General features: G+C 39.1%; 1 protein-coding gene across 1 annotated transcript in view; it reads left to right on the forward strand.

Annotated features, from left to right (window-relative positions):
- Positions 1-9078: 9078 nt before the first annotated feature.
- Positions 9079-27491, forward strand: part of PALMD (palmdelphin) — a 56217-nt gene continuing 37804 nt past the window's right edge. The window contains exon 1 of the mRNA XM_074832591.1: positions 9079-9547. Within this exon, the coding sequence (XP_074688692.1) occupies positions 9519-9547 (29 nt within the window). The 5' untranslated portion in view covers positions 9079-9518. The remainder of the gene's footprint in view (positions 9548-27491) is intronic.

The following is a 27491-nucleotide window of genomic DNA, read 5'->3' on the forward strand; positions in this document are numbered from 1 at the left end:
TTAGGAAGGTACTATTTGTAGAGGGTATAACTTGCTGGAAGAATTTATACAGCTGAGGAAAAAATACAAGATTTCTGGGTCTGAAAGGCTGAAGCAGAATTGTTTATCTCTGATGCCACACAGAAAAGATTTCTGAGCCGATTTATGGCATAGCTTATGAAAGATCAACTCATATACACAGAACAAAACCATTGTTTTCTTTTCTTCTTTCCAGAACCATAAACCTATATTTCAAAAGCCACTGCTGAAGTGGAGGAAGAGATGGAAAGGTTGAACTCTTAACTCAGTTTTCAAGGGCAGGTCTCTTGTTACTTAACCCAGGAATGTTCTCAATCTTCTGCTGCATTCTATGCTGCCATCATCTGGCTCTTTTCAAAAAACCTGGCATCTTCTAAATCTCAGTTATCTCCAGGCCTGAGTTTTTCTCTGGGTAGGAAGCTTCAATTCTTTTCATGAAGGTATTTCATAGCAAGGATTTGCCTTTGTCCAAGCAGCAAGCCTCTCTCTCCAGCTACCACACTCCCAGAATATTTACCCAGACTCTCAGCCAGTCCAGCTTCCTTTGCCTAACTGAGCACTCAAGATAGAGGGAGGATGTTAATTTATGTGTCTTTTCATACTCTGACCTACTATTCTGATTCCAACTCTCCTCAATCATCCACCAGAGATTTCTTGATAGCAAGCCAGTAACTTTTAGCATGCCAGCCACCAGGGTCCTGACTATGTCCTCCTAACTTAGGGAATGCAGACATCTATCTAGTCATGGAAAACACCTTTCCTCCTACAGTAAATGGGTGTTGCCAACTCTTCCAGTGATTATCTTAAACAGGTTGTTTACTTACTCTGAGGCAAATACTATTTTCTGCCTGACAGGGCAATGATAAAAGGTGAGAGAATCTTTCCAATCAGCTTACACTAATCCAAGGCCACACTGCTTCCAAGAGATCACAACCTTCACCTCCTTCCCATTCAACTGGCAACCAGAGTACTGTGTAAAGATTCAGAAACGTTGATTTGGCTGAAAGTTGGATTTCCAATGGCTGATAAACAGGGAACCATGACAGCACTGACACTAATGCAGACATAGGGAGAACAATACATACAATAAACTTTGCTTCATCTTTAGATTGCAGCACACCACTCTGGGTCCTCAGGAAGGTCTTTTCTTTCTTTTAGCATTTCCAATGCTTGGCTTTTTGTCTACTCTCTATTCTTCACAGGAGCCCTCTAGTCTCTGGGCACGTCAGGCAAAAGTCTGCTTAGCAAAACATACTCAGCTGCTTTGTCTTCCTGGCAAAGGATTCACCTAACCTGTTATGTAGGTAACAAGGACAAGAAATGGTTGCCTGCCTCTGCTGCTCGGCCACACCCCAGTTCCCAGTGCAGAACACAAAGACACTACATAGAACATTGCTGTTGTACAGGAACTGCAAACAAGCAAACACAGCAGATATACCCTCTATCACACAGCACATCAATCACTGCATGCAGTTCTTGACAGGACACTAATCGATCACCACAGGGAGACAATAGCATGGGGTTCCTGGGAGACATTCCAATATGCTTTCCTTCATTCTTTTTCCTGAATCATTGCCCAGGAGAGGTAGGTTGGATAAGGCTCTGCTGAAGCTTGGGATGCACGTTTTTCAGAGTATGCGAATTACTGCAGACAAAGGAAACTTTCAGGCCTATAGATTAGAATTAACAAGACTTTGGGCAAATCAGAAAAAAAAGGCATATTTACACAGGGACTGTAAGGAGAGACAAACCTAAAAAGAGAAAAGAAGGGAGACTTGGTCTTGGAAAATTTAAGAACAGCTGCTTTAATTCCCCACAGCTGAGTCCTGAGAAATTCTGCAGAATCAAAACTTAAATTAAACAGAGACTTCTTCAATGAATGAAGTAAAAACATGGCTAATATTGGATATGCAGAAATGACCACATATTCTGCCCGAATACTAACTTCAAATGACAGCGTGCTGAATTACAGATTCTCTATTTGCTATTTATTTTTATATTGACAGAACAGAGGTGGGACAAAGAGGCTAGAGGATGCCGCAGCTGAATCAAACCTGCATTCTGAATTCAAATCTGAATTGGACCTGATTCAGTACACGCAGGTCTTGAGCACCACTGCATGCCTCCCCTAAAAAGCTTCACTGACCTGAATACTAGATTAATACCTCCCTCATGTATCCTGACAGAACTGGGCTGAGACTTTCAGACCCATTCAGGAACTGGCAGAAATGGAACTGGGCTCCCAAGGCTTGAAAGAAGTCTCAATCCTAAAGAAGCAACGGAGAAAGCAAATGTGAAAATCTGTAAAAATTTCACGTCAGCACAGTCAAGTGTTGGAGGCTTGAGGAAATACTTTACATACGGTTGTTTGCTGAGGAAATGCAGACAAGTTCTTTATTGGCCCTATATAGCATCGCTGGCATTTATTTCTTACACAGCCAATTTTCCTAGCCTTGACCTGTGTAACTTTAGAAGGAAATAGAGAAGCAGCAAATAATGTAGAAATATGTGCCACATGTTCCTCATTCATGGATTAAACAAAACAAAGAATGCTTCATTTCATTTTTCAAGCAGGCTCTCTATGTTTCTGGAGAGTGCCGATGCCCTGTGATATCTGAGCAAGATAGCATTAGGACTGTACACACTGTATTCCTCCTTGCTTTCTTAATAAAAGAATAATGAACTCAGTGGTGCAGAAGCAACACAACATGCTGCTATGAAGGAGACCTCAAAGCCCACTCAGATGCTTCACTGGTGTGTATTAAAATTAATGAGTTTCTGCTACAAGAAGAAAGAGGTGTCCTTACATGGGAATGAGATCTATGATCTTTGTATTGCAGCACAACCACTAAGCATCACAGAAGTCTGCACAGCTCAGGCTCAAAAAATACATTTCTTTTAACAGGAGGAAAGCAAGGACAGACTGAATACACTTACTATATACATTGAAAGAAGGGATAGGAGAGCTTTTCATTTGCATCTCAAGCACCTTCCCATTAGTAAAGACTGGATTGCTGTTAAGACTCTCTTTTTTTCCCCCTCATTTATATAGCTAACAGAGCAAAAAATTGGCAATATTGAATGCCAGCCAGCACCTGAGGCTGCTAACTCAGCCAATATAGCCACAATACTTAATGGGTCTCAATTACAGAGCCCTTATTTTTGTGCATGGGAAAATATATCTGGAGGTCAGAGCATTGCATTAATATTTTTGATTAACACATCCTTCATAGTGGTTTTGAGCTTTTAATGCTTCCCGGTTAATGAAGCAAAATTTTAAAGCAGCTATTAGCTTGGTACATAATACAATTTAAAAAATGCTGTTTCATTAAGCCAGCTCAGTTTTATCCAAAATTCTTCAAGGCTTCATCCAACTGCAAAGAGGAGTTAATAACACACTGCTACACTAACATCTCTTTGAAGCTTATTTCCTGCCTAAGAGTTCCAGTGAAGAACAAAAATGACTAGCATATTTCATATCTGAAGAGCACATCAAGTATTTTGTGAGTTCAGCTCAAGCCATTTGCTTGGCCTGAACTTCTAACTGGAGGACACTTTTACCATAGATTAGCTAAATTCCACAGAATAATTGTCCAAAATCTTAAGGAAGATCACTTCCTTTTAGGTGGTAGAGACACATCAACCTCAGATGTATCAATGAATGCCAGCTTCAATCATAGTATAGAATTACAAGTGCCCCAAACCATGGTAAAAATCAGAAAACCAGGATCACCTCAAAACTGCTCTGAACTGTCCTATAAGCACCAAATATTCCCATCTTACTGAGGATATTCAATCTCAAACTAATCAGATTTGACGTGTATGCACTTTCTGTTCCAGAGTTCATTGCAACCTATAGAGAACTCTAAACTTTTACAGAGTAAGAAAAAGAAAGGGGGGGGGGAGCAAAAAACACCCCAAAAAGCCCCCAAACTTGAAGAAGCATTGACAAATCAATCTGCTAATGTGTGCAGCTTTCCAAATTTAATTTTTATAGGTTCCTGTGGCTGTGATTTGACCTAAAACTCTTTGCTGTGTCACTGATGTTGAATTCCATGTTTCCACAGTATACCTGCCTCTGTTCTGCAGTCTGCAAACTGTTTCTGTTCTAATTTAATCAAGTTCAGCCTATTAATAGTATGATATAAAGGGCAGTTATTTTGCTTACCTCATTAAAATCCAGAAATTTGCTTGCTGCCATGCCATTAAATCCCAGTCAGTCCAGGAGCATTCCATTAGGACTGCATTAGTTCATCATTACTGAAATTTATTTTTCTTTTAGTCTCACTAAAGTCAAGCTTTCTCAGAAAAGATACCACATGAAGAAAGATGACATCTGAAGGTCAGTCAGCCTCTCTCACTTCTTTTTGGGAGGAGGTATTTGGGAAGGCAAGAAAGAAAATGGAAATGAAAATGTGTCCCAGAAGACTCCAGAAATGGTAATTTATATGGTGTAAGGAGAGAACACTCCATTTTGTCACTTCCCTGTTGCTAGCTGGCAAACCTCCCTTTGTGTCTCTCTCCACTTTGTAGATGGGGTAAGCCTGAAGTTAAGCTCCAGAGAGCTCCTGGGGAATACTCTGATTCTGGATATTTGATATTTGGATCTGGATATTTGAACCCAAACGCAGTTGATTCCAGCTTCTCCAGTTTAGGCAAAGCAGAACCCCAGCATTAAGCAATCTGTCATGTATTCAGTAAAATCTCAGACCCAGCTCTGGCAAAGAACTGATTTCCTTCCTCCTTCCTTCCTTCCTAATATAAAGTGCAATTGGATGTGTGGTCTCACAGAAACGTAATTGTTAAAAGACATTTCCACAAGGACTTTCAAGGCCAAAGAGACAGATGCCACCTCTGTTAAAATGAATTATACTAACAAGACAGAGGCCATGTACACATCAGCAAGGACTAGGGTTCACTAAAAATAGAGTTGTGGAATGAAACAGTTGGTGCTGACGACCTGACATCCTCACTATGCATATTTCACAGGGGTTTACCTGAAACAAGAACTAATCAGGTCCCATTAGGGGCTGAATGCAGTTGGTGAGCATTGAATGTGCTCTTGGAACACATAGTCCTCTTCAGTTTCATCTGAGAGATCCAGTAAAGCACCCCAAGACTGCTCCATGATGTGAATCAAAGCACATTTAGCAGGGACAAGCAGATTGGCTTTAGAAGCACATTTCTGATCTGAACTAAACCACTAATCTAGACACACTATAAATTCTTCTGTATGAGACCTTCACAGCACAATATACAGAGGAATAAAATACATTCTGTGCTATGCCCAGAGATGCACCCCTGAAAAGTGGGATCAGGATGCATCTTCCAAAGTGAGGTGATGCTGCGTGAGAGACAACCAGATGGGCAGGCAATTTTTTTAAATTAGAGATAATGGAACAAGGCAATTTAAAGTAATTTTACTCCCTCTAAGAGTAAAATTTGCTTTTACATTTTAGTCAAATAAGACCTGCTATGCAGCACGAACCACAGAGCACCAAGAGGAGTGTCTCCTTCAGTGTCTTGGATATTTTTCCAGTGACATTCAAGTGACAGAAAAAAGATCAGGATTTTTTACAGGCTTAAGACCTTTGACACTCTCAGCTTTTCTGTATCTAGGCTTTGTCACGCAAAATTAACCAAAGCTATTTTGACGTACCTAAACAGAAATTAAATTATTTTTATTCAGACAGAAATTAAATATAGTAACAAATTTCAAAGCAATCTATTTTCAGCACTCTGTGAGAGGCTGGAAGACATTAACAATTGTATATATTTGTTTGGAAATGTTTACAACACCCTTAAGAAGCAGGCAACTAAGCCCAGATTTCTAATGCCAGGAATCAAATTTAATCAGAGCGGCGCTTCAGTGTTTCAGATAAAAGTTTGGCAGTACTTTGTGTAGGAAAATGATGCATAGGAAATGAGGGTGGGTCACTTTCATATAACACAAAATGGAACAATATATTATTAAACATATAATTTAAATTAATTTCAAGAATACTAATCTGAAAGGTGATCTGGTGCGAAATGAAACACAACTGTTATCCATTGCAGTGGATCAGTTCTCAACGATCATGGGTGATATTTGCAAATCTGTAGAGACTTCAAGTCAAGCTGTAAATTTGCTTTTCAACATCTCCATAAAATACCCCAAGTTTAAGGAGGTCTAAGTATGTACAGCTCTTGACTGACATGGTGGGACTTCATGAGAACTATGTAGAAAAGTTGGAATTTCACACACTTTGTTACTGCCTCTTATATCTGACCAGTTGAACAAAAAATAATGAAGCATAAATCCGTCAGCTACCCTGAGCTGTTCAGTTGGCAACCCACCATGCTACTGCTTCTCTGTTCTGGTTAAACTGAGCAACAGCAAAAAAGATGACATCTTAACAGAAGAGGAAAAGGTGTTTTTCTGCTTTAAAGCTGGTTTAGGTTAAAATTCAATCGTAGCAAGACTCAGAAGAAAGCAATCAAGAAAGTATCATCACATCTATAATACTGTGTAGCAGTTCTGGAAACAAAACTATCTCTTCAGACAAGAAAAGTTCCTGTGGCACAACAAATAATATTAAAATAATCTCAAGCTACAGACACTGCTATATTAAGTCAAAAGTCTCAATATTAAGTAAAGCCAACACAGTCTGTGGTCCTTAACGTACATCTGTGTATACTTTTGAATGTGCAAAATAAAACCTGTAAAGCACTAACTGTATGTTCCTGACTTTTGTATCACATAGACCCAGACAACGCTTTCATGAATAAACAAGAAAATGTTTATGTAATGAAGGAAAATTTTCTTACCAGTCACAGTCTGGCAGGTACCTCTCTGTTTTTTCCAGTCTTTTCTGAATATTTGTGTATGTTCATTACATTCCCACCCCACTTTTAGTGTTACCATTCAGGTATTGGTTTACCCAAATTTGACTGAAACATTCACAATAGACCAGAATTAAACCTGGGTGAGTAATGCTTGAACATGACACACAGTAAGTCTTTATTAAATATATATAGGGGATGCATATAAATTATATAGTTATAACACCTTAACTACACTTCTGACCCCCTTTTTAAAAAGCTGAATAATTCCATGTGTATGCTTTCAGGGATCATAAAAAACAATACAAAAGAGAAATATTCAAAAATATGCTGTATTTTTTTCTGCCCGAGTAAGGAGCACAAACTTTTTAAAGATTTAGGACTCTTACATTGCTCTAAAAATACTTGTGTCCTGAGGCATTAAACAGTTAATAACCAGTGCTCTGTTCCTACTGGTAGTTGCCTTTCTAAGGTGTCAAGAAAACCAGCAGCATTTGGGATGGCCTCTGGTTTTCTCTCTCTGATACTGAAACAGTGCTCGCCACCTTTTTCTCGCTGACTGACTGCCCGCAAGCCATCTCGCAGTTACCCGAGGACAACGGCGGGGTCCCACAGCCCTGCTGCTCCGCAGCACCGGGCTCAGCAGAGCCCCCAGCCCAGTCCAGCCCTCCCCTCTTCTGCGGCGGCAGTGCGCCCCGTCCCACCCGCCCTAAAGGCTGCGGAGAATGTGCGCAAGTTCCTGCAATACCACAGAGATTCCGTAAGAGGGAGACTTTATCGCACCAGATCTGGAAGTGAAAGTACACTTAGAAGCTATTTTATCAAATAATTAATCCACACTACAGCCCGATGATTCCTAAAGGAAATATTTTTAAAATTACGACATTTGGGTTCCTATGCAATCTAAAGATGCAAATCTTGAATAAAGGAGTTGATATTCAAGCCACTGTAGTTAAAGATTATTTTTTAAATCTCCTTTAAAATTATTTCCTTGCTAGTATTTAACACATTTTTCTTATCCTTCCTGAAGACAAATAACTAGGGCAATATATACACAAGAATCAAAGGATTTTTAGGAGTTTTACCTGGCCAACTGAAGAAAGGACATCTACAAAGTTGTATTTTCCAGATCTTTTACGTTTACCTACCCAAAAAGTGGGAAGAAGAAGAAGATGGGAAGAAGACAAGAAGGTAGGCTAGGAGGTGGTACCATGACAGTTCACTAGCCTTCAGCTCTGCTGGTACGAGGCCAAAAATCTGAACTAGTGAGTCTCATAAGTGAGCAGATCTCCCCATCAGCAAAGAGCAGACTTTTGTAGCTGGTAATCTTGCGCAGCAGGAGTCACCTCTGGGAAATGGGGTACACTGCTTGCAGAACAAAGCATCACAAGTATTATAGACTTGGACCCAGACTGCCACACAGCTGGTGTTTCTGTGCTAACCAGTGCCTGTGCCAAACTACCTTTACTTACATTACAAAACACAGAACAATATCCCAGCTGGCCTTTGAATATTTCCACATCTCAAAGAGATTCCAAAATGGAAAGAACTAAAAAGACCATGTCTTTCTGTGATAGCTCAGATTTACATGCCAGATTCCCCAACCACTGCAACTTCCACTGCAAGTGGCAATTGCCCCTCACATTTCTGACCTGTTCCCAATCTCCCCACTTCTTTAAATCTCTGTTCCTGATATATCTGTTTAGAGAAGGGGCTTCTCCAGATTTTTCAATTTGTCTAATATGCAACTTGAATATTACAGACTGCATATTCTTTTGGCCACGTCCTTTGTAGATTTGATGCAGATATTCTCTGCTATGGAGACATATGCTGAATCCTGCACAGTCTGAGATACGGCTCAGAGAGCAAGTATGGCATCCTGTCAAATATGGAGCCACGGTTCCATTCGTTCTTCACACACCACTAGATTGATAAATCAAGGTGTCATGAAATTGACACAGGAAAATCGAACAGGTGCCATGAAATTATTGCTTTCAAAGCAATTTTGCATGAAACAAAACATACATTGATTCTATATCCAATATAGTACTCTCATTGCATCTCTAAGAATATTTAGCATTCCTGATCACAGAAGTTCAATTTTAGAATGCATTTGCTGTGATTTTTCCTAGAGACTGTCAACACACTTATTTAAAATAGTTCATGGTATGAAACTTTGAAATTTTGTTTAAAAGCAACCTTTAGCACCTGCCTAGCATTTTTATCTGTCCAGAAATTACAGTAAACCACCACAATCTTCACCTCGCCCACTAATTTAGTTAGGCTATGTCTAGAACAAAGGGCCACAATAAATGCCAATGTAAAGGGCTACACCCACTTATAAATCACACAGCCCCAAGCGTCTCTTATCAAGTTAAATATTTACTAGATTATAACTGGCAAACAACACAAGTAGGTCCCTTAGATTATAACTGATTTACCAGAGGAAAAGTCTTTAGCAAGTATTTCTTAGCCCCACCATGGATATTTCTAAAATATCTTTTTCCATCTGTTTTTCTTAACGTCCCAGAAGAAGATCAAACTTCACCTGAATGGGTATGTGCATGAATAAAGCACAATAACACAGCATCAAAGGATTTATCATCTCAGACTGTACTTCTCTCAGTCCTCTACCTTGTCGTCGTTTGCAAAGTGGTAGTGATAAATGCGACACCAAAATGCAGTCTGAACATCAAAGACAAAAAAGGTAAGACCCCGATTTCTTAAAAATCTATTTAGGCTGTGGACTGCTCTTAAGAAATGTGACTATCAAAATCTGCCTTTCCACAGTATTTTGATCCAGCTCTTAATTCTGCTTTTCTTACTTACTAAAAAATTTTCCTAGTTTATACATCTACAATCATGGTGTGGATCTGGATTATGAGTTCTTGTGCTTTCAGAAGTGGGAGGACAGGACAGAGACCTATTTGTATCAATCCATCATATCTTCAATGCATTTGTGCCAGTTCACAATAGATGAGGATCTATTTCAAAGTTAGAACTACACAAACCTTAAAATATCTATGCAACTGTGACTATAGCTGTTCTTGAGAGAGAGGATAGAAAGGTGAAGAAAGGAGAAGAGGATATTGAAATGTAGTTAAATTTAATCCAACTGTTCTAAACCTGTTTCTGTGACATGAAACAGTATTAGAGAGTGATTCTGAATACAGAAGAAACACTGTGGTCACTGTGCTGATTTGGCCACCAGCAAAGCAGCCATGCAGAGCTATAATCACGGTTTACATAGATACACGTATTGTGTGGTTTGGCTTTAATTTAAACCACAACTTTTCACTGTCAGAACTAGAGATATTTATTTTAATAGGAGAGTCTAATCAGCCAGTTCTAGTTTAAACATTCAAAATGACCAGGAAAGGCATCGAAAAGCATTGTGAGGAGAGCCATCACTGAGAAAAATGCCTTGCTCTGTGCATCTTCTCTGGACACCAAAGCTATATCCAGCAATGGATTGTCTTAAACATCCACCACATGGAGTTTTGTGCTGTCTTATGTGATAATTCCATTACCAGGAGTCACATTCTCATGAAGCTCATGTTTGACCTAACTTCTCAGTCCCTAACGTCCATAAATTATAAATTCTGCTCAGCTTTTCTCACTCTCAAAATTGGTTATTTCACCTTTCAAACACTCTGGCACCTTAATCTTCTCTTTAGTTGCTGAAAACAGATAATTTCAATCTTCTCTCTCTTGCCTCTCTAAATTATATTCTCAGATTGTCCTTTTATTTCAATCTCTCTTCTTCCAATTTTCTCTGTTGTGTTTTGCCCCTCCCCAGCCTCAACCTTGTCTATAGAATGTGCCTGCATAGATGGAGCTTCTTTTAAATGCAAGGGGCTTTCCTTTTGCGTGAAGGAGAAGTCTCCCCTGGCTGTTTATCTTTCTCTCACATCCTGCTTTAATAGTGATGCTCAGAATGGCCATTTCAGATTGAACTCTTTGAGAAGAAAATTACCCACAGTCATTTTTGCCTGTTTTATGGTAAATTACAACCCTGGGCATCCATAGTTTCGGATTTGTGTTGGTAGAGACATTTGTCTGTTTTAGAGAAATAAGCAGATGAATTAGGAACCGGTTAAAAATTACCAAATTTCTCCCATGACTTTTTTCTCACTCATTTAAGTATAGCTGTTAGTGTTCATTATTTCATTTAAATAATACACATAATATATGGGGTTTTTTTCTTTAATACGCTTAGTTACAACTTAAATCAAAATTTTCCCACTCAGATTACCTTGGGTTATTATTCTACCTAGGAATGCAGAATCTCAGTTCCACTATCAATCAACACACCATGCACATCACAATAAAATTGATATTATTACGCAAAGGGGTTGAAGCACACTAGGTGAATGGATGCAAAGACAAGAAGGAAAAATCAAAGCTGATAAATGTGGTGTGAATTACTAGGACACTTTGCTGAATTCTGAATTAGCTGTAGGTATGTTTACATGGCAATATTTGGTCAAGAAATGGACATCAGCATTATCCTAGGTAACTGAAGATGTAACTGTACACAGCTGTAGCCAAAAATGCAAAGAAGATATATGAAGGCTGAAACTGTGAACAACAGAATGTTAGAATGTGTTTACAGAAATTATTAGCACAAATTTGTCTAGAATATTACATGCACCCTGATCTTTGCATCCATGGAAAAGATTTTGGAGAATTAGAACAGACTTGGTGAAGGGTGAAAAAAAAAGACCTTACTCCCTGAAAAACAGAGAATATTAAAATCACTTATTTAGAAACAATACAGAAAGGAGCAGACAAAGTAAGGAAGACAAAAAACTCCTAATCCGTGTGCATCTCTGTTCAAAAACAAGGAGGTATTTCATAAAAGGTAGAAAATCACAGTAATACTTTTACACTCACTGTGTAACTAAACTGTGGAACCTGTTGCCACAGGAGGCTGTTGAAACCTATGATTCAGCATTAAGAAAAGTATTAAGTACTTATTTCAAGAATTTTCAAGTATAATTAGGGTATCAGCTTTGTAGCAAAATTATTTAATGTTTCCAAGTTCAGGCAGATCTTTAATTGCTACAAATCAGGTAAGGCCCATGAGGGATGAGCAGATTATTCCTCATCTGCCTACTGTGGGGCTGGTAGGCCCTTGTCAGAAGTATCACTACTGGGCTTGGCAAAGGGATAATAGTCATCAATCCAGCTTGATTCCCTTCCAGGATGGCATTTCTGTTTTCCTAGATTTGACACTAGTCAACAGTCCAATAGAGTTAACACTCCTGAATGCTCAATTAGGGGAGATAAAGAATGCAATTAACATGAAAATGCAACATAAATGCCTCTGTTCATGTTAAAATGTTGATTTAATATATTTCAAAGTCTGTGGACTTTGATTTGCCCACACGTTAGACTTGTTCTAACCTGCATTGTTTTGGGCTTTTTTTATACAAAGAATCAAGAACATGGTTTTGTCAACAGGCAGAAAGAGGCTCTGTAGTCAGCAGAGGGAGTCAGCCACTTCCAGAAAGCAACTCATCTATTTTAGGAATGGCCAACGTGCTCTCTGGAGATGTCCATCTCCACTGACTGTAGAGGGAATCTAGATTCTACCCTACATCTATAGTGAAACTTGTACACGAAATTGGTGGAATGACACTCTCCCATAAACTTCTAAACAATATTGGTGTGTAATTAGTTTAATCTTGTCATGTCTGTCACAACAAGGATCTGCTCTGCTAACTTCCCACGAGAGGTATTAAGCACATGCAGGTTAATACACAGTGAAGATTTCCACTGACTTCAGTTTTAAAAATATCACTAATTTTAAAAAAATGAAAATAAATCCAACCTCAGGCACAGTGAAGGCTGAAATCAAATTCTGGCAGTGTCAGTCCAACAAACAGACATTGTTATTTCTATAGCCTTTTTCCTGAAGAAAGGATGTATAAAGTTGTCCCAGTCTTTGCATGCTCCTGTTGGCTGAAGTGTCATGGTAAATTCCTCTCAGAAATCCAGGACCTAGATGAACATAACGTTTTTTCAGTTTTTCAGCAGTGCTCTAGTGCCATTCCTCTTCCAATTTGCGTCAGAAAAATGTTTTTTAAAAAATTCCTGGCAGGACTGTGCACAGAATGTGGCTATATAGAGCAAAAGGCAGATAGCAAATAGCAGCACTGTGATTGCCTGGCACCTTCAGGCTGGGGCTTGTATAAATCAGTCGCAACAACTGATAGCAAAGTTTATCTGCACACAGAGCAACAGGACCCTGTACGATTTCACTAATTTAAGTACTTGGAAGCAGCAAAGAAAAGGCATAATAGGTCATGTCATGAAAGTCTGAAAGTAGAAGGGTTCAGGGGAGGGTAGGAAGGCTGGGTGTTGAGGGGAAGTCTGGACTGACTCAGAGTGACAGCAGTAATAGTCTGTTTGACTACAGTCTATCAGTGCACATAATTTCCAGCAGTGCTACATAGCAGGACTCAGTGGTAGTAATCATAGATCAACATCTATCCAGCTGTTTCCAGGGGGTATTTTCTGTAACAAAACAGAGTAACCTTACAGAGGCATTTGAATCATAGTAAACTGGTAGTTGCAGAACGTGCTCATGACTTAAGAGAACTGCTTCTATTTGTTTAAAGACACTTCAAGTTTTGGAATTCCAGCGTGAATTCACAATCCACTATGGAAATACAGTGTCAGATTCTCCACTACTGTATATTTCCATACATATCAGCAGACCTTGTGATTCCTAGCAAACACTATGAAGGCATAGTTATAGGGTTTTTTCCTACCTATAGTTTCCTACTTATAGCACCAAACCTTCACTTCTTATCACTTCAGAAAGGTTTCCCTTTGCTTATGCCAGAGCCAACACAGTTCCCTTATTCTATTTCATTCCTGCACACCTTGAAGTACCTTTGTCCATACTGATTACTAAAGAGATTACAAGAATCAAGTTTCCCAAAAGGCTAGATGGCAAGCTGTAAGTATGAAAGGGAAACCTCTAATGAGCAGCACTTATCTATGAGTCATTATAGCTAGGGAGATTCCCACTCCATCTGTTGACTGAAAGATATTTCACCAGGAAGATTACCCAGATCTGATAAGGAATATTCCCAGCATAGGAAGGTCTCATGCTTAATAGATGGTAATAATATTAGTCTAAGATTTAAAGAGTGTCAAGCAGTGCAAACAGGTTAAAAAAATATTTGCTTATGGATTCATTGTGGTATAAATGAACTAAAATTCAGTGGTGCTATGCTGATACTTTAATTCTCAAATTTATATGTAATTTTCTACTTTGGACAAGCCATGCATTGAATGAAAAAGTCAACATAGGCCTCTGGACAAATTAAATCATGGGAGAAGTGAATTTTTTCCTGGTTTACTTTGTAACACTGTACTTACCTTTGTCCTGTAATAAAATCCCCCAAATGAGCATACCATAGCAATTTGCAGGCAATTAACAAATATAAGAAAGACTTTGAAGAAATTATTGATGCAGCAAGCACCTAACAGGCCTAGCAGTGAATGTTCTTATGAAAACAAACACATAGAAGCTACTGCAGAGTTCCTTAACTTCTCGAAATGTCTGCTGGGGCACCAGATACCAAGTGATAGATGACTTGTCCCACACTATTCCTACAAAGCAACCCTTTCTAGCAGTTACATAGTCTATATAAATATGCAAATAAAGTTATATAAACCAGTACTTTTTGATGGTTTCTTCACTTGTTCTTTTGTAGCAGTTACCACTTGGAAGTTATAGAAAAGCACGGCTCCCTCTGTGATATACACACATAAACAGAATGACAAGTAATTCATTCAGTTGATAATCCATTTCCATTTCCTAATCTGGTTTTAAGACAGGGAGATCACAACATCTTAATATTTAACTATGAAATCGGGTCTATCTAAAGCTTGTTACAGAAAATTGGAGTATTTTTACATGTCCCTTGTAGCTTCATTTCTGCAGTTCTATTTTCTAATTGAGGCATTTCTGAATGTGCAAAACTGCCTTAACTATAAAGTTATTCCATACACTAGATAAATCTGAAAATTTACTCAAAAGATCATCATTTTATATCCTGAATAAAATACCATGCAATTCTCTGGCTGCAGATTGTAGAAAAAGAATGAAGACAGCAATTGTGCTCTTTTGGGAGGCCTGAAAATGCTAACTAGAGACCAAAAAAGGCCAGATTTGTAGGATAATGAACCCCTGTCACAAAAATTATGTAAGATCTCTCTTAGATAGGTTACAGACATCTCTGTCACTGTGGCTGCACCCATAATACCTGACCACTCCCATTTATAGAACAGGATCAACCAGCTAAAAGTACATCAGGACACAGGCTCAGAGATCCTTGCACTTTAACAGCTGCACGTGGAGGTGGACACGTGGCCCTGGAGCCCAGTTCTAAAGTTTCTGCTGATGACTGCAGTGGAATTTGGGTGTGAATCCATTCATCTTCCATTCCTCTATCTAGAATGTGATAAGGTCAAGCTAACAATTCAGACTACAGTTGTGCTTCTTCCTTAAATGCCTTATTTTCCTGTTTGCCACGTTTCCTTTTTCAAAAGGCCATCTCCTGTGAGAATAGAGAGCTCAAGAAACAAAATAAAATAGTATCTTTTTGCATTTCATGATGAGCTGTTTAGAGCACTCATCTTCCTTCACATTCCCAAACACTTTTCCAGCTCACAGCTATTTCAAAGATGTATTTGAGATCTGGGCACAAACAGTGCTTTGCTTCTATATTTATGGTAAGATCTTATTTCTTTGTATGTAAAGATTACAAATGTTTTCCACCTTCAAATAGATGGCAGTACAACTTGCTTAATTCAGAAGAAAGTTTCCATTAGTCTGGAAACAGCTAATGTTGGCAAGGCTAGCTGAGGAAACAGCAAGCTGGAAAACACAGCAGCTGTTATGTGAAAGAGAATAAAGTGGGAAAATGAACAAACATTGGTCTCCAAGCCTGAGTTTGCTAGATTTTCATTGTGATGGCCTCCCAAAAGCAAGTACTCTTATGCTGGGCTGTATCAAGAGAAGTGTGGCCAGCAGGTTGAGGGAAGTGATTCTCCCCCTCTACTCCACTCTCGTGAGACCCCACCTGGAGTCCTGTGTCCAGCTCTGGGGCCCCCAGTATAAGAAGGACATGGACCTGCTCAAGTGGCTCCAGAGGAGGCCACAAAGGTGATCAGGGGGCTGGGGCACCTCCCCTGTGAAGACAGGCTGAGAGAGTTGGAGTTGTTCAGCCTGGAGAAGAGAAGGCTCCGGGGAGACCTTATAGCGGCCTTCCAGTACCTAAAGAGGGCTACAGGAAAGATGGGGAGGGGCTCTTTATCAGGGAGTGGAGGAATAGGATGAGGGGTAATAGCTTTAAACTGAAAGAGGGTAGACTTAGATTAGATATGAGGAAGAAATTCTTTACTGTGAGGGTGGTGAGACACTGGCACAGGTTGCCCAGAGAAGCTGTGGTTGCCCCCTCCCTGGGAGTGTTCAAGGCCAGGTTGGACGGGGCTTTGAGCAACCTGGTCTAGTGGAAGGTGTCCCTGCCCATGGCAGGGGGCTGGAACTAGATAGTCTTTAAGGTCCCTTCCAACCCAAACCATTCTATGATTCTATAAGGTATTTGTCTGCTACACAGACCAATACACCAAGTATTTGCAACTTGTTCTAGGTTGCAAATGATGCAAGTCATTCCTGTTGAAATCATTCTAATGTGATGCTAAAGTCAGAGTATTGGGGAAAATCTACAATGGGGATTATCAGGTGTAGAAAAAGCAATTTAATTCTCCAAGGAAAAAGCCATCACAAGGAATATGAAGCAACCAGTGGAAAAAAATTTGAGCATGGGTTATGGCCATCCTAATGGGATCAAGCAAACATTTGTGCAAACAATTTCTACTTCTTTTTGTATCAGCTTGAGAGGTAGATAAAATCAGTTCCTACATTAAGAGTGAGTGGAAAGGAAAACAGACATTTTCCCCTGCTAGTGACCCTGACTGTAACCTAGGTCAAAGACTGTAAAGACACCAGGTCTATCATGACTTTTTATGCACAGCAGAGAGGATGAGGCAAAGAGACAGCACTGTAAAAGCAAAAGGAACTCTATGGACTCTTTTGGGCATCAAGAGACCTTTAAATGCAGTAATGGAAACAAAACATTGTCACTGAAATGACCTTTACCCTTATCGACCCATCTCCTCATTAACCCACAGCACACTGATGGGCCTAAACACGATTCTTGTTTTCATGAGATTTGTTTCACATTTCACTAAAAACTGAGAAAAGGCAAAACCACTTCTTTGCAAATGCAGCTTTTGCACAGGCAGCAGGGTGACTCATGATGAATAATGCAAAGCCATGCTAAACACTGCTTTCCATTAGAGAAAAGCTCTCAAAAGGTGATTCTCCTGCAAGATTTAGCACAGCCTGGAACTTAGTACAACTATAACTCCTCTGACTTCAAAGATACCCAAAGAATGAATTTGGCCTTATTTGTTTTGATAGTGATTTACCAGCCAAAAAAAGAAAGCTAAACAACTCAGGAAACATCAGGATAATCTTATTTTCTTTTCCCCTAATGCAGTGAGTGCAGAGCTCCCAGCTGACTGCGGAATATCCAGGATGATGTGTGTCTTGACTGTCATTTGTCCACATATTGCTGCTAGAAATCAAAGATTTATCTTCTCAAAAAAAATTCGTGGCAGATACTCCTAATTGCACTGCAGAGTAATTCAATGTACTGAAGCACACTGATGCAGTTTGTCTTGTATTTGGGCAGGAGGCAAATATATTCCTCTATAGACTTAATCCTTAGGGGCCATTTTCCATAAAGATTCTCTGTCTCAAGGCAACAAGCTTGACCTTGTATCTGCCCAGACAGAGCTTGTAATTATATGTTTTGAACTACAAATACTTCATTTCTAGGCGCTCTTTGCCTCCTCAGACCCTGCAAAGTAGAGATCACCGTGCCCTGGGATTGCTCAGTGGAGTTCAAAAAGAGTCAGCAAATTCCATAAGAGAAATTTCTTATAATGAGATGAGAAATTTTTCTAATCAATCCTTATATTTCAAGATGTTCTTTTACATAGTAAAACAAAACCCAAACTGTATCTATCTACCAACATATTACTTTACATAAGAATGTGATTTTAGGAATGTGTTAACTAATAATGCATCACTGCTGTTTTGGGCCATGCACTGTGATCTGAGCAAAACCGAGCATAAAGATAGACACAATGTGTCCCCTAAGCAGGATTTTCGGTTGAAGTTCAAGAATTATTTTTCAAAATAAACACTTTCTTTCCAAGAGGTTCACAGAGTACACAGAAATTACCTTCTTTGAGGTGAGGATTGAACTGCAATAGGTGATATTTCCCCATCTACCTGAAGCTTTTCAAGGGCTCCCAGGTAGAGGATAGATTCAGGTTGTTTATTATTCCTAGCATAACGCTACAATATCTATCAAAATAACAGAAAATGATACTCAATCTTTAGAAAGATACCCACAAGAAAAGTTACTTTAGAAAACTACCCCCAGGTGCCTATGAATGAGCCAGAACCCACTTTATGTGTGCCACTGAGAATTACTTCTAGCTTTCCTGTCAATTTTGAGCATTACAAGAGTAATGTTCTTTTGGCTGGCTCCCTCAGTGCAGATGAGATGCTAAACTGTCTGGCTGGCCCCTCCTTCAGCCCAAGCTTGCAGTATCCTAGCAGATGCTATAAAGAAATTACACTGCACAGCCAGAACTTCTTTAATAAATTTGATCTCTACAAATAATTAAAGTTACTTCCCCCCGCTCCCGCTGCCCCTCGCCCAGAAGCAAACTTTGTGCTGTAACTCAGGGGACTAAAGGTCTTTAGAACCTCATGCCGGTTGATAGTGCCCAGAGCTGCTCACGAATAGCAGGCCTGGTTCTGTGCATTATTGACAGAAACCTGAAGTAACTCTGTCAGGGTTACATATCAGATTTGGGGGACTTAGGCTAGATCTGAACTGTTGATCAGGCTCTATATATTGAGGATCAGGTTCTATATAATTAAGCCCTAGCCACATTGAGTTGTTAATATTAATTTCCCTAAGATGCAGGTTGGAAGGATCACAGTCAGTAAATATGAAGTGTGTGCTAGGACTCCTATGGCTCACAGAGCCATGGTATACAAGCATCTATGGACACTTCCTTGGCAACATTAGTTTTATCTGGTACAAAAACACACAAAGAGAATTGCTGGTACCCTCAGAAAGAACTGTTATTGTGTCAGGACTTCAGAAGAGGGACAACTCTCTCTTACATTAAAATCTCAGGTCAAGCAGTGTCTTCCTGCTCTCATCAAGTTTCATGCAGTCTGATGACTGTGTCATCATGTTGTTTCCACACTTAAACTACTGCGTCATCCCATATTTACCTGTCAGAACACAACACAGCCCTCTTCACAGGTAGTGCAGACCCTGCCAGGATCTGATGAGACATGTATAGAATCTACCCACCCACTACAGACAGCTGAGATCTACAAGCCCTAGCAGGTTAATCCCTGGAACAAGGCCAGTCTCTGTGCTTCCTTTTTTGAAAGTGCTTTCTGAACAAGTAATACTAGATGTGCTGTCGGTTAACCTTTCCATGCTCTTACTTCTCCTACAAACAGTGGTTGGTAGAGGTTTATTCTATTACTGTTCTTACTAACGCCACACTGACTCCTGCTCTATGTCCATCCTGCAACTCAATTTATTTGTCCGAATGAGGTATCAGCTGAGCAAGCCCTACCCCATTCCCAGCATGGGAGCTGAACTGCTGATCAAAGAGCTTTCAAGCTTTGTTATTATATACCTGCTGATGGCCAGACAAAAGACCAAAGTATAGATCATGAATACTGCTTCTTCAGCAACTTACTTCCTCATGTATCAGTTAACTTTTTCCTAGTGTTCATCATGATCTCTGACCCCATGACCTTTTCCCTGGTTTATGTGTTCTTGAGGTCACATTTATAATAAGATCTCTTCCAGAAGTTCAAGCATGATCTATTTGAATGTTTCCAGAGGTGGTAAGGCACATCTGTAAGTCAGTCATTGACATGGAATAGTACCAAAAGTAAGATGAAATCAAACTAATCAAAAGCAAGTAGTGGGCTTCCTGCATGTTTTTCCGATTAGTTTTTTTTCCTGGTCTTAAATACCCTTTCCAGAGTTAATTTTCTCCTCATCCCACTCACTGTCAGTACTACACCCCAGAGAAATCTCCCCCTAGCAGATGTGTTTTTCTGCCTATCCCCTATGACTGCTCAACAGAAACATAAGTTTACTCTTATTTTGTGTGTTCAGGACCATGACCCACTATGCCCTACCCTTTCCCATTAAATTTTATAACCTTTCAGGCAGTGAAATGTTCTGTATCTTTCCCAAACTGGAAGGTATTGTTAGAAAAAACAACACTACAAATACCACAAAACAGGCTATTGTCTAGAATAAATACAGACAGCAGAGGTAAAAAATGAGTTATCTTGCTACAGCTAAAGTTAAGGGAGTAGAAGGCTAAGTAAGTGCAGCTAGTTTTAGATGATCTTTGGTCACAGAAAGCATTGAATCATGTTATGTTATTTAAAATACTTTAAATACATGTTTTTTAACAGCACACTTTACCCAGTATAGATAAGTTCTCTCTAACATTATCAGAAAAGGTAGCACATACAAAGCATCACAGATCTAAAGCCAAGCTTTTTTATGAAGGCCCCTTTTATTTTCTTAATTTATAAGCTCACCACTGGCACCATCGCATGCCCAAATGTTTGTAAAACACCTAGTATGACTGGAGCACAACATGCTTCATTGTTTGTAAAAGATGCTGGGGGATATGGTGTAGGGGAGAACTTTGTAGAATGGGGCTGATGGTTGGACTTGATGATCCCAAGGGTCTTTTCCAACCTGAATGATTCTGTGATTCTCTGAGTGTGTTCTGTCAGTGGTCAGTTCTCTGAATGAAGGAGGTGTTTAAAATTTAGAGAGACACATGCCTAAGAAGAATATCTAGATTTGTGTATTTTACATTCATAGATACACATTTTGCTAACATGTGCAGGCAGCTAGAGAGAGGTGTTATCTCTTCTGCCCAGCTTGTGCTGTATATACACCATACAATAATCTATCACCACCAACTACCACTTATCCAGGCACAAGGAATTCAATACCAGCTAGAAGCTCAGATATTGACAAGGCACATTTTTCCTTTCAAAAGCCAATAAAGAGCCCCTCTGAAAACAAGACAACTTGTGGTCGCTCCTTGCACGAAGAGATGTTTGCTGCACACAGGAACTGACTTCCCGCACTGCTGACAGAGGCAGAGTTTCTACAGCTCTTCTCTCTTTGGAGCTCACTGTCCTGGGTCCTCAGAAAACTGCCTGTAAGCGTCACAAGAGCCAACTGAGCCAGCTTGAAATCCTACCCCAGTGTGCTGAGCCTGTCACACAAGCAGTGCATTTGTCAAGAGCAGTTGTGCCTACTGCAGCAAACATCTTTGTCACAAAGATTAAACTGAGACAGCAATACTGCTGCACTATAACAGAGATGGTGCTTCTGCCAAGTGGGAGAAGTACTATTCCTGCCAGGTAGTTCATCTCCATGCCATCAGGCTGACCCCTAAGGAAACTCTGAATGCAAGGAGACAGGATTTACCAGAAGCTCTGCTTACTGGTTGTATTTTCTGCTGCATATCAAAACAGCCAGGGACTCCTGCACAAGCTGTGACTGAGAAAAAATTCGATGGCAGCCCCTGGCTCAGCCTCCAGTCTCCCGGGGTGAAAAATGCCAGTCCTCATCACCAAACCAAGTGCTGTCATCTGCTAATACATAACATCAGTCTGGTTGCTGATTTAGAAAGGCCACTAAGATGAGATCTGAACTGTAGCCCTCTGTGAAGATAGTCAGCCTGCTATATTCAAACAGTTTCAGCATGCAAAGAATTGAGAAGTCAGCCAAGCCACACAGAGACATTTTGAGAGGTACTAAATCACATGACAGGACCTTCCCTTGGCAAATTGAGAGGCAGGTTGCTTTCAGCAAGTGCAGCTACTGCTGAAAAAGGATGCTAATAGCGTAAAATGATTAGTATAGGAGACTGTTCAAGGGCAAATCACATTTGCTAATTATGACTATAGTATATTAGCCTACTGCTGGGTTTGCACCATCCAAAATAATTCATTAAAAAATAAAGTTATGGAGACCAGTAAGGCACAGCAGCATATTGCAGCAGAAATAAAGTAGAACAGAGACACCCTTTGAAACACAGGCAGCTCATACTTCATGGTGAGCACTTGCTTATGACTTCCAGGGTTTTCAACAGGAATCAAGCAGCTGTTTCAGTTCTCTTCTGGGGGCCTGCATTTCGGTAGAACCATGTCAGCTATATTCCATTATGGCTATGATTGGTTGCAATTATTATTTTGCATGGACATCTATAAATCAAAAAGGCTGTTTAAAGTGATTTTTTTCCCCAATGTTTATTTTACCAAATGATCAACCATCATTTCAGGTAGATTCTGAATTCAAATCTCAACTGAATGGCTGTGCAAGGAGCAGTCCATGTTCAACAATGGCACCCCTTCCCCCTGAGCTAGGAAAGTACCATTCTCCCCATGCAGGAGATACACAGTGAAGCAGGGTTGATTTTCCTGATTTACAAAAAGTCATTCACATCTCATCTAGACTCCCAATTAGACAGTGAAAAGACACAGTCCTTATATTTACATTTCATTACTCAGACCACCAAAAAAACCAGCAAATCCAGTTCCCATTTGAAAAGCACTGGTTCTGGATTATAAAAGACAGCTTAAAATGTAAAAAGTTCCAAAAGGAAGTTTGCAAGCAAGTGGATTCAGCAACTGTCACAACAAACATGTTCTGTAAATATGTTCTGTAGCAGGTACAGTAGGACTGTAGATGTTATTATAATACTGACAGCTAACTGCCAAAAACACCACCTGTCCGTGATAAACAGCAAATTCTGGTGTGTTAGGTATTTTTAAAATTTCTTCAGGTAATGTGAAAAGTCAGAAGAAAATTGAAAAAATATCATCTAAATAAAATCTTTTAAAATTGTCCTGTAAGCAGTGTTTTCAATTATTAAGACATTTGTTTCTAAATAATTGAATAATTTTACTTGTCTTCATTCATCTAATACTAATTATAAAAAAAGGCGGTAGATGAAGAGTTGAATATAAGAATATTGTTTAGGTATAAATCTTAAATAAATTTAGTTTAAGGGAAGAGTCTTACTCCCACCTGCACTCTTAACTTGTGTCTGTCAACCACTAGGAAACAGTGCTGCCCCAGATTGTAAGGAAAGCTTAGGTGTTCTCACAACCTGAAAGCAGCTGTAGAGAAACTGTGGAAGAGCAAATAGTGTTTCTGATGGCTGGGGTGGCAGAATGGCTGGGGACAAGGGAATACCAGTCCTATATCAGGGGTTTTTGATACCTTATTTCAGTAAATGCCCAAAACACTACTAACAAGTTTGTCTGACCCTTGATTAAGCCATTTTTGTATCATCTAATTGTCACTTTCCTGAGCATGCTAAGAAATTTGTCAGGTTTTGTCATAGGTTTCATCATTTTGCTTTTGCCACTGCCCCAGAATTACTGTCCATTGATTACAAAGCCAAAGGAATCTTCTTTAAGTCTGCAGCAATGGAGGCTGCACTCAGACCTCACTGCATTAACTCCTTAATATCGCTGTTAACAATCTCTTCTAGCATGCAGAAATTTCAACTTTCAACATCCAATCACTGAATTTTATCATTTTGCTAAAGTAAGAGGCCTTTTATTGTCAAATTTCTGTTTCTTACAGGGCTTCTGAAGAACCACTTAACTTTCCATTTAATAAGTTAAGCTCCTTCTACAGAATATAGTTTCTAGTAAATCCTACTCATCCTTTCTCATTAAACCCTTTCATTAAATTCTTCTTATAACATTCCAGATGGATTTTAGCATCCCTCTTGAAACATTGCCAGCAAAATTGAACAATCTATTCCCCACAACAGTTCCACTCATTCCCAAATATAGAGGAACTTTAAATCTCTTTAGATCATTAACTGTTTTAGCTACAGGCTTTCTATCAGAGTTAATATTCATCTGATTATCCAGCACAACTCCCAAGATCTCCTCAGCATCGTGAGGTTTCAGAGCAGTGCCTTAATCTGAGGAATTTCATCCTTCCCAAACATATGACCCTGCTTTTGACAGTATTGAAATGGATGTTGGTTATGAGCATAGTCTGCTAGTGTTCCAGATCACCCCACACCATTGAACTGTCATCCTTACTTCTTAGCTCACACAATCTTTGTGTCCTTGAGTTGGCTTTATGTAAATTTGGTTCCTAATGAAGGTATCAATGAAAATAATATATCTACTCTATTACCTTTCCCAGAAGTAACATCAAATTAGAGCGACAGAATTTATTTCCTATGTATTGGTACTCACTATATCACTTGCCTTTAATGCATTATTAGATCTTATATCAGCCTACCCAACACTTTACCTGGAACTGATGATGTTAGACTGACAAACAAAAATTATCTGGGTCATACTATCTACCTCTTTTAATATCAATGTGCATTTCTCTCAGGAATTTTAAACTGAAGTATATGCTACAGATTAAATCAATAACTTTTGTTGAAGACCACACTTCTACTTATTGTACTAAAGAATGGTTAAGAAAAAATTTTTCCTCTCCATTCAAGGGAAAATGACATCTGCAAAGGAGAAAAAACACAGCATGGGCTTTAAGATTTTGTGGAAGCAGCTATTACTGGCTTTAAATATTGCAGCAGTTCAGTTGGAAAGTAACATTGTTTCTTAGGAATCACTAGAAACTTGGTCAAACTTTAATATGATGTGGTAGATGTATAAACTGTTTCTTCACTATGTAGCATTACTCATTTTTCATTTAATGCAGAACTATGAACATTAATTCTGATCCCTCATGGTGTTGAGGGGTGAGAAAAACCAGAAAAATCTAATTTTGGTGTTCACTCAACTCTTCTTCAAAATGTTGATTTATTCTCTACTTCTGTATCACAGCTTTCTCTTGCAAAGAGTTTTTATACCAATGGAGGTAAGTTGTAAGTTGCTAGCATTTTTTAATTATTGTTTAAAGGGACAAAGAATAATTTGTGATGATTACATTATTTTCCCAGCTGATATATTAATCCTCAAGCAATAACTGTCTGATCAAGATACCTAACAGAAAGACATTACTGGTTGAATCAGATGTTTTTAGATTCAGTTGCTTTCAATCAATTTCAGTTTTTTAAAAGTGCCACAGATCAAAACTCTGAAGAGTACAAAGGCCACTTACAGTTTGATTTAGCAAGCACAGTCTTCCTACTGCACAATGGAACATCAAAATCTCAAACACTGTGAATACTGTACTGTTGTTTTACTTCTAAGCAGTACTGGTTTTGAGTTATAATAATTGTAAACTAGTACTGTCATTTACATTATGTCTCTCATATATGTGAGCCTTAAGGAAAAAAATAAGATTCACTTTCTTAGAACTACAAGCCACATATGGAGCAGGTTGTCATTTATGAATTGCAGAGGGCCACTGCAAAGATCTATTTGCCATGTGTAGGCATTATTGTCAGAGAAAAATATGTGAAACACTGCTAATGAAGAATCCTCATGATATGCAGAAATCCAAAGGAAAATGGAGATCTTCAGCTATTCATACATAATGCTTTGTTATTGATATGAGCCTTGCAAACCAGAGTTTGAAAGGAAAAAAACCAAATGCCTGATTAGGCAAATCTAACTGTTTTGTAATTAAGCAGATTGGAGGCAGATGCCATCAGAGATTCTCTGTAAACTTCTAAAGTGCTGAGATTAACCCAAGCAGACTACTCATTTAGCCTACAGATAAACAAGAATGCATGACAGGTCTCAAACTGTTCATTAATCATCCCACATCCATGTGGAAAGAGATGGCACCTTGTTCATGAACTGTTGCAAGCCTTTTCTTTACTCAGGAGGATGCAATTATTTAGAGTGATTAGATGACAAAATAATTGAATAATCAAAGATGTACAAACCAAAGAATTAAAATATTTCTTATCCCACTTTCACATCTGAAATTGAGGGTATTTAGATACTGGAGGTAACCAAATTAGAGAGATTAGTCATTGTTCTTGCTAGCTAGGAGTGTTCCTATAAATCAGACAAAAGTTTGTTGGCTAATCACTCAAAAGGTAAAGTAAGTAAATTAAAGGCAAAACTAGATTTAAAAAAAAATACAATTAAGAGATTACTCTAGGATAATAGATTGTAGGATCTAATAATTGTAGGATTCATTCGCAGGATGCAGATAGCAGTATATGAGGGGGAAGGAAAAAAAAACAAACAGAAAATGGATCTGAAAATGTTGATTAAGCATAGGAGGCTTTGTGGCAGTCTATAGTATATTTGCCTTTTATACCAAATGTTTTCGACAAGCCGCAAGCTGTACTACAAATAGCTTTTACCTACAGGAATTAGAAAATCACAAGTGAATCAATATTTCCAAGGAAAGGTTAATTACAGAATTTAAAGTCATTTTCTAGAAGAGAAACAAGAAGAATCAAGAATCAAGATATTTTGCAGATTCACATTCCTCTTTGAAAGATCTGTGTAACCAGAATAAAATCCCGATTGCTTCAGTCATGCTCATGATCTTTCAAAGTCTATCCTATATCTCTATTCTTGTATTACACATGTTTTCAAAACTGGCATTTAAATTTCACTCAAAGACAGTCCTACACCACAAGCATTATACACAACACAACTTGAAGCGAGCAGTATGTAAGGAATATTTGCAGAATAATCTGTGAGTGCTTGAAGTTGCTCTGAGGGTTTCATAATTGCTTAGGTTAGGGACAGTTAAATCAGGGGATTCAAACTGTGGTCAGTTTTGGCTGCAGCCTGTCAGTGCAGAGCATGCACACTGAGAGCTGTCACCCTGGACCTTCCTCACCAAACACTGACAGAGGTAGACAGATTTGCTCAGGTTTTATAGGATTACTAGAGGATAGGAGAAAGACTGAGGATCAGGATAATGTCTAGCAGAAGTGAGAGGAGGAGGTGGAAGAGGCTGAGGCTCACACAAGGTTTTTTGGAAAGCAGACACTATCAGTTTGGAGAAAGTACCAGTCAGCAGCTCAGGTGTTGCTGAAGCTGTCCTAATGGTAAGGCAACTAAGACAAAAGGCTGCAGTCCAAAGAATGAGGACTTGAAAGAAGAGTTGCTTTTAACCCCCTAGTGGGAGCCACTGAACAGACCCATTCCACTACCAGCACTATCAATTCTAATAGATATTTTGCATACGGTAGCACACAACTGGCAATGTTAGATCAGCTCTGGACAACCCAGTTAGTGCAAGCACGGGACACTCACACAGCTCTGAAAAACACCAGCACACCTATTTTTCAGGACAAGTCCCCATGTCACAATCTGAACATAGCCAAACTAAGGTAAACATAGATAAGAGTTGTGGTCATAATGTGTAGAAAATGCTCCTTTTCTGATCTATATTGCACTTCTTCAGATTTCATGCACATATCTTAAAAATTTGTTTTAATTGGCTTCAGAAAGCCAGCGATCAGCTCTCCCAATAGTGGGAACTTGTTTCTGA

The sequence above is a fragment of the Strix aluco genome, chromosome 8 (assembly GCF_031877795.1).
Source record: "Strix aluco isolate bStrAlu1 chromosome 8, bStrAlu1.hap1, whole genome shotgun sequence".
Lineage (NCBI taxonomy): Eukaryota > Metazoa > Chordata > Aves > Strigiformes > Strigidae > Strix > Strix aluco.